The sequence below is a fragment of the Daucus carota genome, chromosome 3 (assembly GCF_001625215.2).
Source record: "Daucus carota subsp. sativus chromosome 3, DH1 v3.0, whole genome shotgun sequence".
NCBI lineage: Eukaryota > Viridiplantae > Streptophyta > Magnoliopsida > Apiales > Apiaceae > Daucus > Daucus carota.
In genome coordinates, this window is record NC_030383.2 from 2,711,225 (window position 1) to 2,726,868 (window position 15,644).

The following is a 15,644-nucleotide window of genomic DNA, read 5'->3' on the forward strand; positions in this document are numbered from 1 at the left end:
TGTATAAGCATATAACAGCATAGATCAGTAAATCTGCTCCAAATATGAGAAACATTGATTCAACTTTTGATCAGTTAATTTAATATTAAAATGATAATTTTTTCCCTTTTTCTAGTTCAAATGTGAGGGAATATTTGCTTATATTCAGTTAGATGATATATTTATTTGAACGAGAAAAACTCTTTTTTCTGGATACTGTATCTTTGATTTTTTTCTATTGATAAAATTATTTTTTTTTGACAAAAAAAAAAATAAATTTAAATCTATCAAGCTTAACAGAAGATGGAGTGAAAATTTGGATTAGAGTCATTAGACTCGAATTTTCCATTTGCAGCAGCCGGAAATGACCTAGAAACAGTCAAATACTTTTAATCGATGGAAGTCAAATTTCATATCAAAACTAGATCAAAATATATTAATTTCAAGCATGCACTGTAAATTAGTTTGCTTTCTTTTCATCTTTTAAAATTATCTGTTCTTTCTTGTCGAAAGACTCTTGTTATGCTTCTTCTTTAAAGCTAATTCAATTATATAATTTTGCACTGAACTCAATAAATTAACATTTTGATGATTATTAACTTAAAATCACTGCTCAGTTCCGTCCTTTTCCAAATGGAAAATACTCGCTAAAGTATTAATTTTAATTTTTTTTTGTCAGGAAGTATTATTTAAAATTTTAATAAGTAATATCTGATTAATTATACTTGCATTAGGAACAACCAAATTAATATTAATCACGTCATTCGAAACAAAATCGCGACAAGTTTTGAATTTATATATTCCAAAATTAAAAAAAGAAACTTTTTCATGCACACGAAAGCAGAATTAAATCATGTTATTTTCTGAAACCAAATCATGTTATTTAATATTCAGATATAAATTTTAAAATAATTTCCGACTTTCTCCTATTATTTTCATGTAATAAATTTTGTAAGAAACTAAATCATTATCGCATAATTTGCTTTCCAAAAAAGAAGATAAGTTGAATTGAATCGTTAATACTGAGAATGATACAGATCACATGGGCAGATCTTACGAACAGGTCATAGTGACGTAGCACAAATCCGTAATATAGTCATCAAACCAAGGATATTTCGGTCTTTTAAAAAAATTCAAAATCTCGCGGGTAGAACGAATAATAAAGAGAACGAGAGAGTAACAAAATACACGTTTTCTATAAGGATAGCCCAAACAGAATCGAGTTACAATCGGACTCTCTTCCGCTCTAACAAACTCTGTTACACCTGTACACACCGATCTCTTTCTATAAATATCCAGAGAGAGAGAGAGAGAGAGAGATTGAGAGAGAGAGAGGGATAAAACCCTAGCCTACTAGTAGTGTGATCTGTTTAATAATGGCGAACGGGAGAGAGGTGTATGATTTGGAAGCGGAGGCGTTTATAAGGCCGTCGAACGCTGACGATGTTGAGAGAGACGAGGAGGAGTTGGTTTGGGCGGCGCTGGAGAGATTGCCGTCACGAAAACGGACTAATTACGCGGTGCTGACACGAGATGAGGAGACGGAGACTGTGGATGTTAGGAAGCTGAATCGATCGAAACGAGAGCTCGTTGTTAGGAATGCGTTGGATACGTCGGAGCAGGATAATTTTAAGCTCCTCTCCGCTATTAAAGAGCGATTGGATCGGTAATTAGTGTTTCGTAATCTGTTTATTGTTTATTAGTATTAGAAATGATTTAGTTAGGTTTAGTTCATTTAATGAAGTTTAGTAGTATGATATGATCTGATTTTGAAAGCATAAGTGAATTTTATATGCTGTAAAATCTTGATTAGTTGATACTTGATTAGTTTATTTTCTGTAGACTTTGATTAAATAAGACATGTTTTGGTTCGATTGTAACATAGACGACATTAGTTCACGACGGATTTATTTTCTGTAGACTTTGATTAAATAAGACATGTTTCGGTTCGATTGTAACATAGACGACATCAGTTCATGAAGGATTTACTAACTAATGTACATCTATATGATTCAATTTTAGTGACTGTTTGATTGGCATGTTATTTACGTGATACTTCAGTACTTGTAAGTTTGCCGACTTCTTTTGAACGATTGTAATTTATAAAAATGATTTATGTGTCGTTTTTTTCCTGAAATCCTTGGGTGGGGGGTGGGGGGGGGGGGGTGGGGGGGAATATTTGGTTTGTTTTATTCTAAATCCATGATATTTGTAAACAAACCTACTCAGACACAAGTATTTATTTCAAAACTCATCTCTAATAGTTTCGGATCTGATTGTTTCTTATTCTTGAATTTATCATGTAAAAGAGTTGGAATAGAGGTTCCAAAAGTAGATATATGCTTTCAGGACTTGACAATCTCAGCAAAAGTACAAGTTGGCAGCAGAGCTTTACCTACATTAATAAATTATACTCGTGATTTAGTAGAGGTCTGTAATTTTTCATTTTCTTCCTTTAAATTCAGTAAGATAATTTTGACATTTGAGCGATTTATCTTTTCATATTTAACTGTTTCCTGTAACTCTGATGCAGAGACTCTTAACTGCGTTGAGAATCTATAAGCCCCAAAGACATAAGCTGACGATCCTCAATGACATTAGTGGTGAAGTGAAGCCAGGGAGGTATGAATTTGTTAAAAATCTTCTAGAAGTGATATTGTTTTTAATTTTCATGACTGAGAATATAAAATTAGTGTAAGATGACCAATGTAGTGGAACCTAGGAGCAAAAGAGGGTTCACGTGAAAGAATTTTGAGATTTACTTTCCTCTAAAGGTGCTTCTCATGATTTGCCTGTTGAATATATGTGCATTGTTACTATTTATTCACTGACAAAATGCATAAGAATTTAAATTTTATTTTGGACGACCAAAAGAATTTAGTGGAATCTTACTTGGTACAGTTTTAAATTTTTTATCATTAGCAAGTAATGTGTTTCTATAATCATTGATAGGATGACTTTGCTTCTGGGGCCTCCAGGCTCTGGTAAATCCACTTTGCTTCTAGCTCTAGCTGGGAAACTCGACAGTGGCTTAAAGGTCAGTACACTTAATATAAGATTGTAACGCATCTCTAAATTCTAAACCAGCAGACAATTTTAGGTCTACCAGAAGGGAGACAATTTTAGAGAAGTATTGGTTTGCTCTTGTTGATCTCTTTGGCTTTCACCCTTGTTTGCCACATGATAACTTATGAACTTTATATTAAATTAGAGCTCAAAACAGATTCTATCGTATAATCCTTACCTGGTGATTCTGTATCTGCTTTACAGTTTGCTACCTAGATTTGAAATTTGTATGATACAAGCTAGTCTATGAAGTAGAAGGCATATATAAGATACATTTTATAATATTTTAAATAGAATGAGAACTTGTCAATCTTATCAGTTTCAACTTAATTGATGGGATTTCAGAAAATTGGAAATATTACATACAATGGTCATATGCTTGATGATTTTTGCATTCAAAGGACTTCAGCTTATATAAGTCAAACAGATAATCACATCGCAGAGCTGACTGTGCGAGAAACATTAGATTTTGCTGCAAGATGTGAGGGTGCAAGTGAGGGTTTTGCAGGTTCGCTCTTATGATTTTAAGAACCCCTTTCATTTTTTCTATTTTTTTAAATTTAAACCGTACTTTTTAGCCAGACCTCGGCACATTGTTTACTGTAACTACAATCTCTAAAAACTGCGATTGGCATGTCATGCCTCAGTTATGAATCGCTTGTGAAATCAAATGAGCACTTAGTGCACTATTTAATCTTCTACCTCCCCTGTATTTATCCTTTGGCGTTCTATACGTTTCTTTAGTAAAAGAAGTATATATTTATGTTGCCTCAATAAAGACATAAATATCGTATGTTGGTTTTCACAAGTTGCTGGTATTTTGATCTGGCAACGAAGAAGTCTTGTGTACATGCATTGGACAATCTACTGATTATATAACCTTCTTAGTCCTAGTATGCAGTAATATTACTTTATCTCATCTTTCAGGATTTATGAAAGATCTTACTCGATTAGAAAAAGAAAGGAATATTCGGCCCAGTCCTGAGATTGATGCTTTTATGAAGGTTTTAACTAGGGCTTTTTAATGATGCTACATAACATTGAGGGAATTAATTCCTCACAGAAACCGTTTATCCTGCTAATTTTTTTGTAAACAAATTTCCTTGGTCAGGCATCATCTGTTGGTGGCAGAAAGCACAGTATCTCTACGGATTACATTTTGAAAGTTCTTGGTCTTGATATATGTGCTGACACAGTTGTTGGCAGTGATATGAACAGGGGTGTCTCAGGTGGACAGAGAAAGAGAGTAACTACAGGTATCTCTGAACAAATTCTTATGTGTTTATATTTGTGAAAATCACAAAGAAATAAACAAAGGAAGTAGCAGACTAGCAGTAGATCTGTGGTGCTGGAAAAATATTGGGGAAACTAGTAGAGAATGTTCTGAACACTAATGAATTTACATTGATGCGAACTGATATCTTAAGCTCTCTTGCAGAACCATAATAAGAAACCATGTAATTACTACTACATCTTAAAACCTCCTAAATTACAAAGAGATCAGAGATTCATATCCTACCATAACTATCAAATAATGATGCACAGCATTGTCTGTGATTTTTACATCTGGTACTTAGTTTTAAATTTTGTGTTAAGGAAATATCAGAACAGAAGAGAAAAGTGTATTAGTTCTGTTTGTATGTTGCAGACCAATTTACTAAAAATCTGATCATCTCTGTGGCACATTCATCAGATAGATTCAATTTTCCATAATTTTGCAGGAGAAATGATTGTTGGGCCCAGAAAAACCCTTTTTATGGATGAAATTTCAACGGGACTTGATAGCTCAACAACATATCAAATTGTAAAATGCGTACGAAACTTTGTACATCTAATGGAAGGCACAGTTTTGATGGCTTTACTCCAGCCCGCGCCTGAAACATTTGAGTTGTTTGATGACCTGATCTTATTATCAGAAGGGTACATGGTGTATCAAGGCCCTCGAGCAGATGTAGTAAATTTTTTTGAGTCAATAGGTTTTCGGTTGCCCCCTCGGAAGGGAGTTGCAGATTTCCTACAGGAGGTACTGTGTTACAATATATTATATTTAGTAGTCTTTGTGTCAATCATCTGATTTACCTACTTTTCTAGGTTACCTCAAGAAAGGATCAAGCACAGTACTGGGCAGATTCTTCAAGACCTTATGTCTACCTGCCTGTTTCGAAAATTGCTGAAGAGTTTTTAAATTCCAGATATGGAAGTTCTCTAAAGTCCTCTCTATCTGTTCCCTATGACAAATCCAAGGGCCATCCTTCTGCTCTGGCTAAAACAAGGTTCGCTGCATCAAAAATCGAGCTCTTTAAGACATGCTTTGTGAGAGAATGCCTCCTCATCAAAAGACATAGTTTTCTTTATATATTTAGAACATGTCAGGTAGTTCTTATTACCTTTTTTTCCCACTGAGTTTGGTCCGCGTAGTATAAACATTTAAGTTATAAAGCATGCAGATGAAATAGAGAAAACTTCTAAGAGCTTTAGAAAAATCTTGATTAATGTTGCATATGTTAAGATATGGTACACAAAAGTCTAATCATATACAGGCCTAAATCTTACAGAATATGTTTGTTGAACTACATCATGCAGACGGTTTAAGATCACTATGAACACTTACTTGCAGTGGTCTGCCAGTGGATGGTAGATGTTATATTTCCTGGAAAGGGTGGGGACTTTACTCTTTAGATATTAAAACAATAATTTTAGGTATAACAACACTTTTGGTGTCATTACCGTACTAATATCATGGTTTTCCACTGTACCTTACCAAAACAGTCGACCAATGACTTGTCATTATTAAAGAGTTAATGATAAACAGCATAAAACATTCAAGATCACGTCAATTAATTATTGCGTAGTTCTTGCTTTCGTGATTACCTTTTTCACAGTTAATGAATATTTTGCAAACATTACTGGGTACAACTTATTTATTGTTTTCAAATCCAGCTTGATCGTGTGGTGCATATCTCATGATTCTGTCATATCTTAACAGGTCGCGTTTGTTGGATTTGTCACATGCACAATGTTTTTACGAACAAGAATACATCCCACAGATGTGATTAATGGAGAATTATATCTTTCTTGTTTATTTTTTGGGCTGATTCACTTAATGTTCAATGGATTTACGGAGCTACCACTAATGATTTTTAGACTCCCAGTATTTTACAAGCAAAGAGATAATTGCTTTTATCCTGCATGGGCATGGTCCCTCTCGAGTTGGATTTTACGTGTACCTTACTCTGTAGTTGAAGCTCTTGTCTGGTCTTGCATTGTATACTACAGTGTGGGATTTGCTCCCGGAGCTGGGAGGTGCCTCCACTTTCCCAGTGTTACCTTTTAAATTAATTTTTACTTGTATGTAGTACTCATCCGCTCCTTGTAATTGTCTCAGGTTTTTCCGGTACATGTTTTTACTGTTCACAGTTCACCAGATGGCGCTAGGTCTCTTCAGATCAGTTGCTTCTATTGCTCGAGACATGATCATTGCAAATACATTTGCCTCAGCTGGACTGCTAGTAATTTTCTTGCTGGGTGGATTTATCATTCCTAAAGGTACCATATTACCTTGCTTGCAATTTTGTAACAAGTAATTACCTTTAATGACCGTCTCTTCTTACAGATATTATTAAGCCATGGTGGATCTGGGCATTTTGGATATCCCCTTTATCCTACGGGCAACGTGCTATATCTGTTAATGAGTTTACTGCCATGAGATGGATGGAGGTATGCTTTTAGTTGATTTTGCTTGGTGAATCATAATACATCCTTACATAAAACAATCATTATGTATCTCTATTCGGGCTACCATAACTTTGATAACTGCTTAATTAAACTTGCAACTTTCTAGAAACCTGTAGCAGGAAACACGACAACTGGATTGAGTGTTCTTCATTTACACAGTTTACCTGCTGATGACAATTGGTATTGGCTTGGAGTTGGCGTTTTGCTACTTTACACAATTTTTTTCAATCTCATAGTAACTTTGGCTTTGAGCTACCTTCATCGTAAGTATCAAGACACTCGTCGTATTTCATACATATGATCTTATTAATATTGATCATTAGCCAATAATATTACCAATAAATGTTGCAGCTATCAAGAAATCGCAGACAATAATTCATGTCGATGTTGAAGATAATAATTCAACTAATGGTACTGCTAAAGATTTCTCTAATATATCTCTTTTATATCTGTATTCCACTTTAAGATCTTCCTTGAACGAGGATTGTCCCTACAAACCAATATTTTAAAATCTTACTGTCTGATTCCCAGGAAATAGAACAGAATATGCAATGGATCCAGTCTTTATTGAGTCTGGACCTAAAAGGAAAGGGATGATCCTCCCATTTCAACCTTTGACAATGACTTTCCATAATGTTGATTACTTTGTTGATATGCCCAAGGTAATTCTTCTTCTTCTTCTTCTTCTTTTTCTTCTACTTAGAGTGGAAACTAGTGAAAAATATCGAGACAATTAATCTGTACTAGCTCGCTGACATCACCAAAGTTAAACTAAACCATATGGTAAAAACTATATATTTACAATCTACTGACTTTAATGAACATTACTTTTAATTTTGTGGGTTGTGGGTAGCGAGTGGCAACTCTCAAACCCAGCAAAACTACCATATAATAAATGTTTTTTAGAAAATATCTAGTACCTGATTAACAGCACACTGATCTTCTTAGGAAATGAGGACGCAAGGTATAAAAGAGACGAAGCTGCAACTCTTGTCAAAAGTCAGTGGAGTATTTTCACCCGGTGTTCTTACTGCATTAGTTGGGGCAAGCGGAGCAGGGAAGACTACTTTGATGGACGTTCTTGCTGGTAGGAAGACTGGAGGATATATAGAAGGAGATATACGGATATCAGGTCACCCTAAAGACCAACAGACATTTGCTAGAGTTTCAGGATATGTTGAGCAAAGTGATATACATTCTCCTCAAGTCACAGTATACGAGTCAATTTTGTTCTCTTCTGGCCTACGCCTTCCAACAGAAGTGAACAAAGAGCAGCAACATGTCAGTTACTCTTTACTGAACATTTAGGCCATATATCAACAATTATGTAGTGTTCTATTGCATTATTTAATAAGTTTATTGCATTTTTATGTAGGAGTTTGTTGAACAAGTCATGCAATTAGTTGAACTTGATTCACTAAGGAATGCTTTGGTCGGACTACCAGGAAGTACTGGTTTGTCTACCGAGCAGAGAAAACGTTTAACAATCGCAGTGGAGCTTGTTGCAAATCCTTCCATAATTTTTATGGATGAACCTACATCTGGACTTGATGCACGAGCTGCAGCCATTGTGATGCGCACTGTGCGCAATACTGTTGACACACAAAGAACGGTGGTGTGCACCATACATCAACCTAGTATCGAAATATTTGAAGCATTTGATGAGGTTAGTTACTTCAAGTTACATATGCATGTAAAACCTGTCATTTTTTCCTCTCACCTATGCATAACGTGCAGAAATCGCACAGCAGAAGTCTTTCTAGAGAAGTACATACTTTTTTAGTGCTACAATCTTCATTTAGTAGATTATCAGTAGTCTTTCCAATACTATAAGGTTTGCATTAGACAATTCCACAAATATGTTTACACTTTTATTTGATACTATTTTTTCTTCTGAGTAAAACAGTACAAATAAATTATCCATGAGCTACTAAATGAAAAGAATCATATTCTTTTCAAATTATGTAGAATTTATATTGTTCTTACACTGTGTTGACCTACATTATTTGTTAAAATCAAGAGTGCAAAATGATATGAACTACAATAATGTAAGCGTATTTTGCACTGTGATTTTAGGCTACTATATTTTCTTCAGAAAACAAACTTATGCGGACTGGTATTTATATGTTTTGTTAATATTATTGATGACCGTCTATTCAACACTCAGTTACTTCTTATGAAACGAGGAGGACAAGTAATCTATGGAGGCAAGCTGGGCGAGAAATCGCAGACGATGATCAACTATTTTCAGGTAAAACTTGTGTATATCTTTACTAGCACAAGTTACTTCTTATCTGACTCATCTTTTTCTGTACAAGTAAAGTAATGAATGTAATTTCAATTTTCTTTAGCGCCTAGAAAAGGGCTTGCTCTTGTGTAAAAATGTTTATGACTTCCAATCGTTATTATTAAATAGTATCTCAGTCACCAAACATGATGCCTCCACTAATGCAGCTGAAACATATCAGAGAATTAATCACTTGATGGTAGAATAAGTCATCTGAATAATAAGCCCACAGCAGCAGCATAGAGTCTGATAACTATGAAACGCCTAATGACCTGAATCCCATTACTGGAAACAGACTATTGCAAGAGGAACCTTGCATTTATAGTGTAACATTTTATACTCGAAAAATGCTTTATTACTCTGGTATACTTAAGATATACAAGTGCTTTTTCTACTTTTCAGTTTAGGCGCTACTAATCTTATGCTATGAACATATATTAGTCTTTGTCGGAAATAAGCTAGTCTTTGACATTTCTATTTTGGTATGTAATATTCAACGGGTATTATATCAAAATGCCCACCATTCTCATCAAAAACTTAAGTGACTAGCCAATTTCCACGGGGACTCATTTAAGCCACTATAATCACTATATATATATGACTCTGTAAAATCTTGAAAAAATATTGATGAAAAAGTCAACAAACAGATGATGTGTTTGCTATAATCCTTTTATATTTTTTTGTAATCTTCAGTTCTATTTCTTTTTTGTAATCCATTTGGCTCACACATCATCTGCTGAATAGGATTCCATTAAGTTTTTTGTTAACTATTTTTCAAGATTTAACATAGTTATATGTATATAGTAATTCTAGTGGCTAAAATGAGTCTCCGTGGAGATCGGGTAGTCACTTGATAGTTCTTGACGAAAACAGTGAGCACTTTAATATAAAACCCAATATTCAACTACTGAACCTTCTTATTGTGTGTTTCTCCTATAAACATGAAGCCTTCATCTTCTTATTATCTGAGGTGCTGAGTAATCATCCTCATATTCTTGATAAAGCTTTACCTAAAGAGTGCTATTCAATTTTGGCTAGAAACTAGTATTTGGCCAGGGTTGAAAGTCAGTTGAATTCATAAAAGAAAGATGTATACATACTTACATAAAGAACTTATTGTGGAAATCTAATGTTTCTCAAGTTCTGTAGGGAATTCCTGGGATCTCTCCATTCCCTAATGAATATAATCCAGCCACTTGGATGCTTGAAATTAGTACACCTGCCTCAGAAGAAAGAATCGGTAGAGACTTTGCAGACATCTACAGAGACAGTGATCAGTTCAGGTGAACTTTATTGATATTGTGTCGGTTGGAGAACTAATTTTTCTAAATCTATCAAGTCAATTTGTAGTATCCAATATACTTAGCACTAATTTTTTCAATTCATAGAGAGGTTGAGGCATCCATTCAGCAGCACAGTGTTCCACCAGAAGGCTCTAAGCCATTGAGATTCCCTTCCACTTATTCTAGAAATTCGATATCACAATTCAAAATTTGCCTGTGGAAGCAAAATCTTGTATATTTCAGGAGTCCAGCCTACAATTCTGTCAGACTATTCTTTACTACAGTGAGCGCATTTGTACTTGGAACCATATTTTGGGACTTAGGTGCAAAAAGGCAAGTTAAAATTTCTGGAGTTTATAATGAATATATTTCCAAACTTTTCAGACTTGTATTTCATCTCTACTCAAGTTTAATGTTAATCTATCAATTTATTACTTTTTTTCTCTATCCATGAAGCAATTATTTTATAATAGAACAGTTCCTATGGGTCATGTTTTGGTATAATTTTTAGGGGAAATACTCAAGATATACAAGTTGTTATGGGTGCTCTATTCAGTGCTGTTATGTTTCTTGGAGTGAACAATGCTGCTTCAGTGCAACCAGTAGTTTCAATTGAGCGAACAGTTTTCTACAGAGAGAAGGCAGCTGGAATGTACTCTCCATTCCCATATGCAGCAGCTCAGGTATGTGACATGATGTGAAGAACTGCACAAAAACAAATCGAACAAAACACGGACAGTATGGTCTGCTTGAAAGTAGGGTCATTAATTTTTACAAATTTTCCCCGAATGCTCGGAGTAGAGAGGCTGTTTCTATCTATCAGAATTTGTGAAAAATGTTAAGAATACAAATTAGAGCATCTAAGAGAAAATATATTTACAAGTTTCTTGCTAAAGTTGGAATGTTGGATATGATTGGCTAACAAAGTTAAATGTCTTTTTCCTGTAACAGGGCCTGGTTGAGATCCCATACATTGTTATGCAGACATTGATTTATGGAGTGATCACTTATTTTATGATTAACTTTGAGCGAACGGCAGGTATAAGTCATAAAATAAGTGTGATATTATATAGTTAAACCTGCATCACTGTCTGAATGACATGTCCTCTTCTGTTGATTATTTGAGGTTCTCTCTCTAGGTTATTGCAGAAATTAAATTTCATCAACTTTCCTACAATATTCTGTTCACACGAGGATGCAGGATAATTTAACTTAATTCTGATATTGTATAAGTGTAGAAGGCTCCTTACTCTCCGACAATATATATTGTTTCTAAAAAGTAATTATCAATTTAGTGTGATAAAAATAGTAACTGTGTTGCATAAGTACAACGAATATGTGTTTTTATTATATGGATACTAATACTAATTTTTTTCCCTATGATGCAGTGAAATTTTTTCTATACCTCGTATTCATGTTTCTCACGTTCACCTACTTCACATTCTATGGGATGATGGCAATTGGTCTTACCCCGACTCAACATTTGGCAGCTGTTATATCTTCTGCATTTTACTCACTGTGGAACCTCATGTCTGGTTTTCTTGTTCCTAAACCAGTAAGTACCATATTTTCTCCCTTTTTCCTCATTCAAGCTAAAGATAATTTAATAATTTCCATTTTCAAAATCACACCTTTTGCATGTTTTGGGTAAGTAAGGTTGATAACTTGATATCATAACCTGACATACAGATTTGACAAATAGCTGATAATATTTCATCTAAAAGTTGCTTATTGAATTCCTTTGTTGTACTTGGTTTTATGAAGAAAATTCCTGGGTGGTGGATATGGTTCTACTACATATGTCCAATTTCATGGACACTGCAGGGTATCATTACCTCTCAACTGGGAGACGTTGAAACAGTGATTGACGGACCTGGCTTTCATGGAACTGTGAAAAAATACTTGGAAGTCAGCCTTGGCTTTAAGCCAGGGATGGTTGGTGCATCAGCTGCAATACTTGTAGCATTCTGCCTATTTTTCTTCGCGGTTTTTGCCAGCTCTGTCAAAGTCCTTAACTTCCAGAGAAGATGAAATGACGTTTATCTGAGATATCCAAACATGGCATTTCTCAACATTGCATCAACTGGACAATATCATTTTTCATATCATGGAATGATCAATCTCTGTTGGGCATCACAATTTTGTAGGTACAATTTGAAATATTATTGTAGAGTAGGAGTCTTGTATAGTTGGTGTACATTTCACGGAAAAACTTTACACATATTCAAGTTTTTTGATGATTAACAATTTAACATCCATGTACTCGATGGATGTAGAACTCTGAACGAAGGTATTCCTAATTCATACCATGATATTAATGCTATGAACTTCTCTGATTTTATGAAAAATGCCAAGCATATATTACAAGTAATATTCTTTACAATTTTATAAACCAGAATATAAATTGAAAATACATTTTTATATATCATCGATAATATTGATTAATTTTATATATTTAAATCACCTGATTTCTTATATAATATATCATATGAAAAGCAAAAAATTTGATTATAAATCATCTAAAAAAATAAGACGAAACTTATCATTTTTTTTTGCTATAAACTGACACTTTTATCAAGTCACAACCAATTAAGCAAATTGAAATAATATATACAACCAGTGTTCTAAAAATCCCCGATTCAAGGATTAACTGGAAATCGGGGATTAATCGGAAGGATTAATCGGAGTTAAAATCGGGTTTATTTTAATATTAAAATATTATTTAATATTTAGTTATTATTATATTAGTTATTTAGTAACTAATATATTTACTATATTTATAAACTATATAATTATTCATATTTAAAGTAATATAGTATTTTAATTTTAATAATTTGTCACATATATTTCGATTATTAAATATATATAAGGATTAATCGGATTTCAAAAATCGGATCGGTGGCCGACCTTGCAGGGGATTAATCGGGGATTTATAGCTCAACCGATTAGGTACGATTCCCGATTTCTGTAACACTGTATACAACTGAAAAAATAATTAGTTAAACAAAAAATTCCCAAAATGTCCAATTGCGACTGTAGTGAATCACTAATTATTAGACCCACACATCAGAAAACCTGAACCGACAGCTCCTCAATCTAAACCCCGGTCAAAAGTCAAAACCCTAACTCCTGTCGTTTCACTCTTCCATGGCTCTGTCTTTGCTGATTCATCTGTAAAACCAAAATGGCTCAAAAGCAGCTGCTTAATTCCGTTCTTCGTATTTGCAGAATCACTAGAATCCACCAACATCAAAACCCTTTTAGTCAAATCTTTAACACCACTACTTCTATCACAAGAAATGCTCATTTTCCTTCCCCATTTTTACCAGGTAGAACTCTCTCTCTCTCTCTCTCTCTCTCTCTCTCTCTCTCTCCCTCTCCCTCTCCCTCTCCCTCTCCCTCTCCCTCTCCCTCTCCCTCTCTCTCTCTCTCTCTCTCTCCCCCCCTCCCTCCCTCCCTTTCTCCCCTCCTTTGTATACAATGACTGATCAGTGTTTGTTCAAAGTCCTCAATGAACACATTCACGTCATTTCTAATCTCAAGAGTGATATTAATAATTTCAAGACTATATTTATGTAATGTTCTGGTTTTTTATTTGCAGCAGGATCACGATCATATGCACGCGAACGGCGCACAGATTATGATTTATTTGGAAAGGGGAGGCCGGGAGATAGTGACTTCCGGAAAGCCTTGGAGAAAGAGATGGCTGATGATAATACTCTTTGGACAGGAAGTGAGGATGAAAGTGATGACGAGAATAATCAAGGGCGTCTTGAGAGAGAGATAAGGAAAGTGAAACAGCAAGCGAAGGAGAATGCTGATCTTATTGATGGTGACGATAGTGATGAATTGTGGAGCGTTTGGTCAGGTGACGAGGAGAAGACACTATGGACGGGTGATGAAGGTGATGATGACGATGATATCCCCACGGAACCTCACCCAAATGAGAAGAGTGATGCTTATTTGGATAAACTATTTGAATTTGATGAAAAGCCAAAATATCGAACGATTTCAGAATTGTTAAAAGAGGAGGAAGAGCCGGAAGAATTGTCTCCGGGAAAGCAAGCTAGAAAAATTGCGGTTGAAAATGCCCTCAAGAAACTTAAAAAGGGTCCGGATGGTAGGTACACCAATGTGTGGGAAGTCATGAGTGATTTGGACATTCTTGTGGGAGCATTTGAAAATATTGTTTCCGGCCCAGAATATGCCGAGCTTAGGAAGGGAGGTCCAAAGAGGTTGAATATGCAGTTTTTTAAGGATATTCAAGCTCGTATGAGAGATCCAAATTATAAGTTCTCCCCTGAGTTGAAATTGAAACCAAAAAGTAAGCTAGTCCGTCGAAAGAAATGGCAGAAGACGCAGTCCAGACGTAGGAAAGCTCAGAAACGTTAAGGTTGTGTTTCTGGTTTGTGAAGATTAAAACTGGTTTTCTGTATTTACTTTACATTCTAGAGTTGTTACATTTTGAACTAGTGGAAGCTGTCTTCGTCATTATCATCGTGATAGCTTCGTGAGGGTTATATGATATAGGGTATTGATATTGGTTCAACTGCTTGTCTTGAATGTACCTTAGTATGTTTGTGATATCTGTTAATTGCATAAATCTGCTTTTTGCTTTTCTTGTCTTATGTCACCACTAACCAATACATATATGTGTTCAAGGTTGAAATAGTATCTAGAAACTTGCTCAAGAATTAACATAAATAGTAAGTTATTCAGATAATATGACTTGAATTGTGGGCTTCACTTGTACAGATAAGTGTTTGTGCTATTACGATTGGCTGACATGACATAGTTCTAAGCAGTTGAAACATATGATCCACGACTCATGATTTGAGATTTTTTTGTAATGTACGACCAATGTCGTATTGTAATTTGTTAAAATATATAGAATTTATGTTGTCCTTTAACTTGTTATCCCGCATTATTATTATTATTTAATATTTAGGGTGTGTAAATGATATTAACTGTGCAAATGTAGTATATTTTCTTCGAGAAAGAAACTCATGACAAGCTATAAGTTTATATATGAAATCGTCATTTGATATTGGGCAGCCTGATGAGGTTCATGCAATTGTGGGCAGTATGCTGAGAGATGATCCTAGCGACTTTACAACAGAACTGCAGGAGTCCGCTAAGGAAGAATTGGGTAAGTTAGGGAGGGAGGATTAAGTGGTGGAGCTTATGGAGAGAAAGAGTGAAAAGTCTGAAGCAACCGCGGCGGCTGAAGCTGCAGAGAAAAGCCGAGGCTGGTGCAAGGGCTGCTGTTTCTTCTTTGATGCCTTCAAAGTTGT

General features: G+C 34.9%; 2 protein-coding genes across 4 annotated transcripts; both read left to right on the plus strand.

Annotated features, from left to right (window-relative positions):
• The first annotated feature begins 1,191 nt into the window (after positions 1-1,191).
• On the plus strand, positions 1,192-12,678 carry LOC108211626 (ABC transporter G family member 31-like). Of its 2 annotated transcripts, XM_017383271.2 has the most exons (24): positions 1,192-1,645; positions 2,289-2,409; positions 2,513-2,601; positions 2,932-3,016; positions 3,391-3,553; positions 3,973-4,049; positions 4,157-4,301; positions 4,767-5,068; positions 5,137-5,418; positions 6,032-6,348; positions 6,431-6,591; positions 6,659-6,762; positions 6,887-7,043; positions 7,132-7,191; positions 7,312-7,442; positions 7,729-8,061; positions 8,156-8,446; positions 8,948-9,031; positions 10,217-10,350; positions 10,456-10,683; positions 10,862-11,033; positions 11,302-11,389; positions 11,739-11,905; positions 12,115-12,678. In XM_017383271.2, exons 1-24 carry the CDS (start codon positions 1,356-1,358, stop codon positions 12,379-12,381), a joined length of 4,248 nt encoding a protein of 1,415 aa, XP_017238760.1. In that variant the 5' UTR covers positions 1,192-1,355; the 3' UTR covers positions 12,382-12,678. The 2 variants fall into 2 exon arrangements, with proteins under 2 accessions (XP_017238760.1, XP_017238762.1); XM_017383273.2 differs by lacking the exons at positions 1,192-1,645; positions 2,289-2,409; positions 2,513-2,601; positions 3,391-3,553 and having other exon boundaries at positions 2,923-3,016.
• A 710-nt stretch (positions 12,679-13,388) lies between these two features.
• Positions 13,389-15,546, plus strand: LOC135146697 (uncharacterized). 2 transcript variants are annotated; one of them, XM_064090642.1, is made up of 3 exons: positions 13,410-13,679; positions 13,952-14,743; positions 15,406-15,546. In XM_064090642.1, the coding sequence occupies exons 1-2, from the start codon at positions 13,535-13,537 to the stop codon at positions 14,740-14,742; spliced, it is 936 nt and encodes a 311-aa protein (XP_063946712.1). In that variant the 5' UTR covers positions 13,410-13,534; the 3' UTR covers position 14,743; positions 15,406-15,546. The 2 variants fall into 2 exon arrangements, with proteins under 2 accessions (XP_063946713.1, XP_063946712.1); XM_064090643.1 differs by lacking the exon at positions 15,406-15,546 and having other exon boundaries at positions 13,389-13,679; positions 13,952-14,971.
• The last annotated feature ends 98 nt before the right edge of the window (positions 15,547-15,644 follow it).

Coding starts and splice junctions, on each gene's coding strand:
- LOC108211626 (XM_017383271.2), top strand. CDS start 1,356: ATGGCGAACGGGAGAGAGGTGTATGATTTGGAAGCGGAGGCGTTTATA. Junction 3,554..3,972: donor TGCAAGTGAGGGTTTTGCAG/GTTCGCTCTTAT, acceptor CTCATCTTTCAG/GATTTATGAAAGATCTTACT. Junction 6,349..6,430: donor TTTGCTCCCGGAGCTGGGAG/GTGCCTCCACTT, acceptor TAATTGTCTCAG/GTTTTTCCGGTACATGTTTT.
- LOC135146697 (XM_064090643.1), top strand. CDS start 13,535: ATGGCTCAAAAGCAGCTGCTTAATTCCGTTCTTCGTATTTGCAGAATC. Junction 13,680..13,951: donor TCCTTCCCCATTTTTACCAG/GTAGAACTCTCT, acceptor TTTTATTTGCAG/CAGGATCACGATCATATGCA.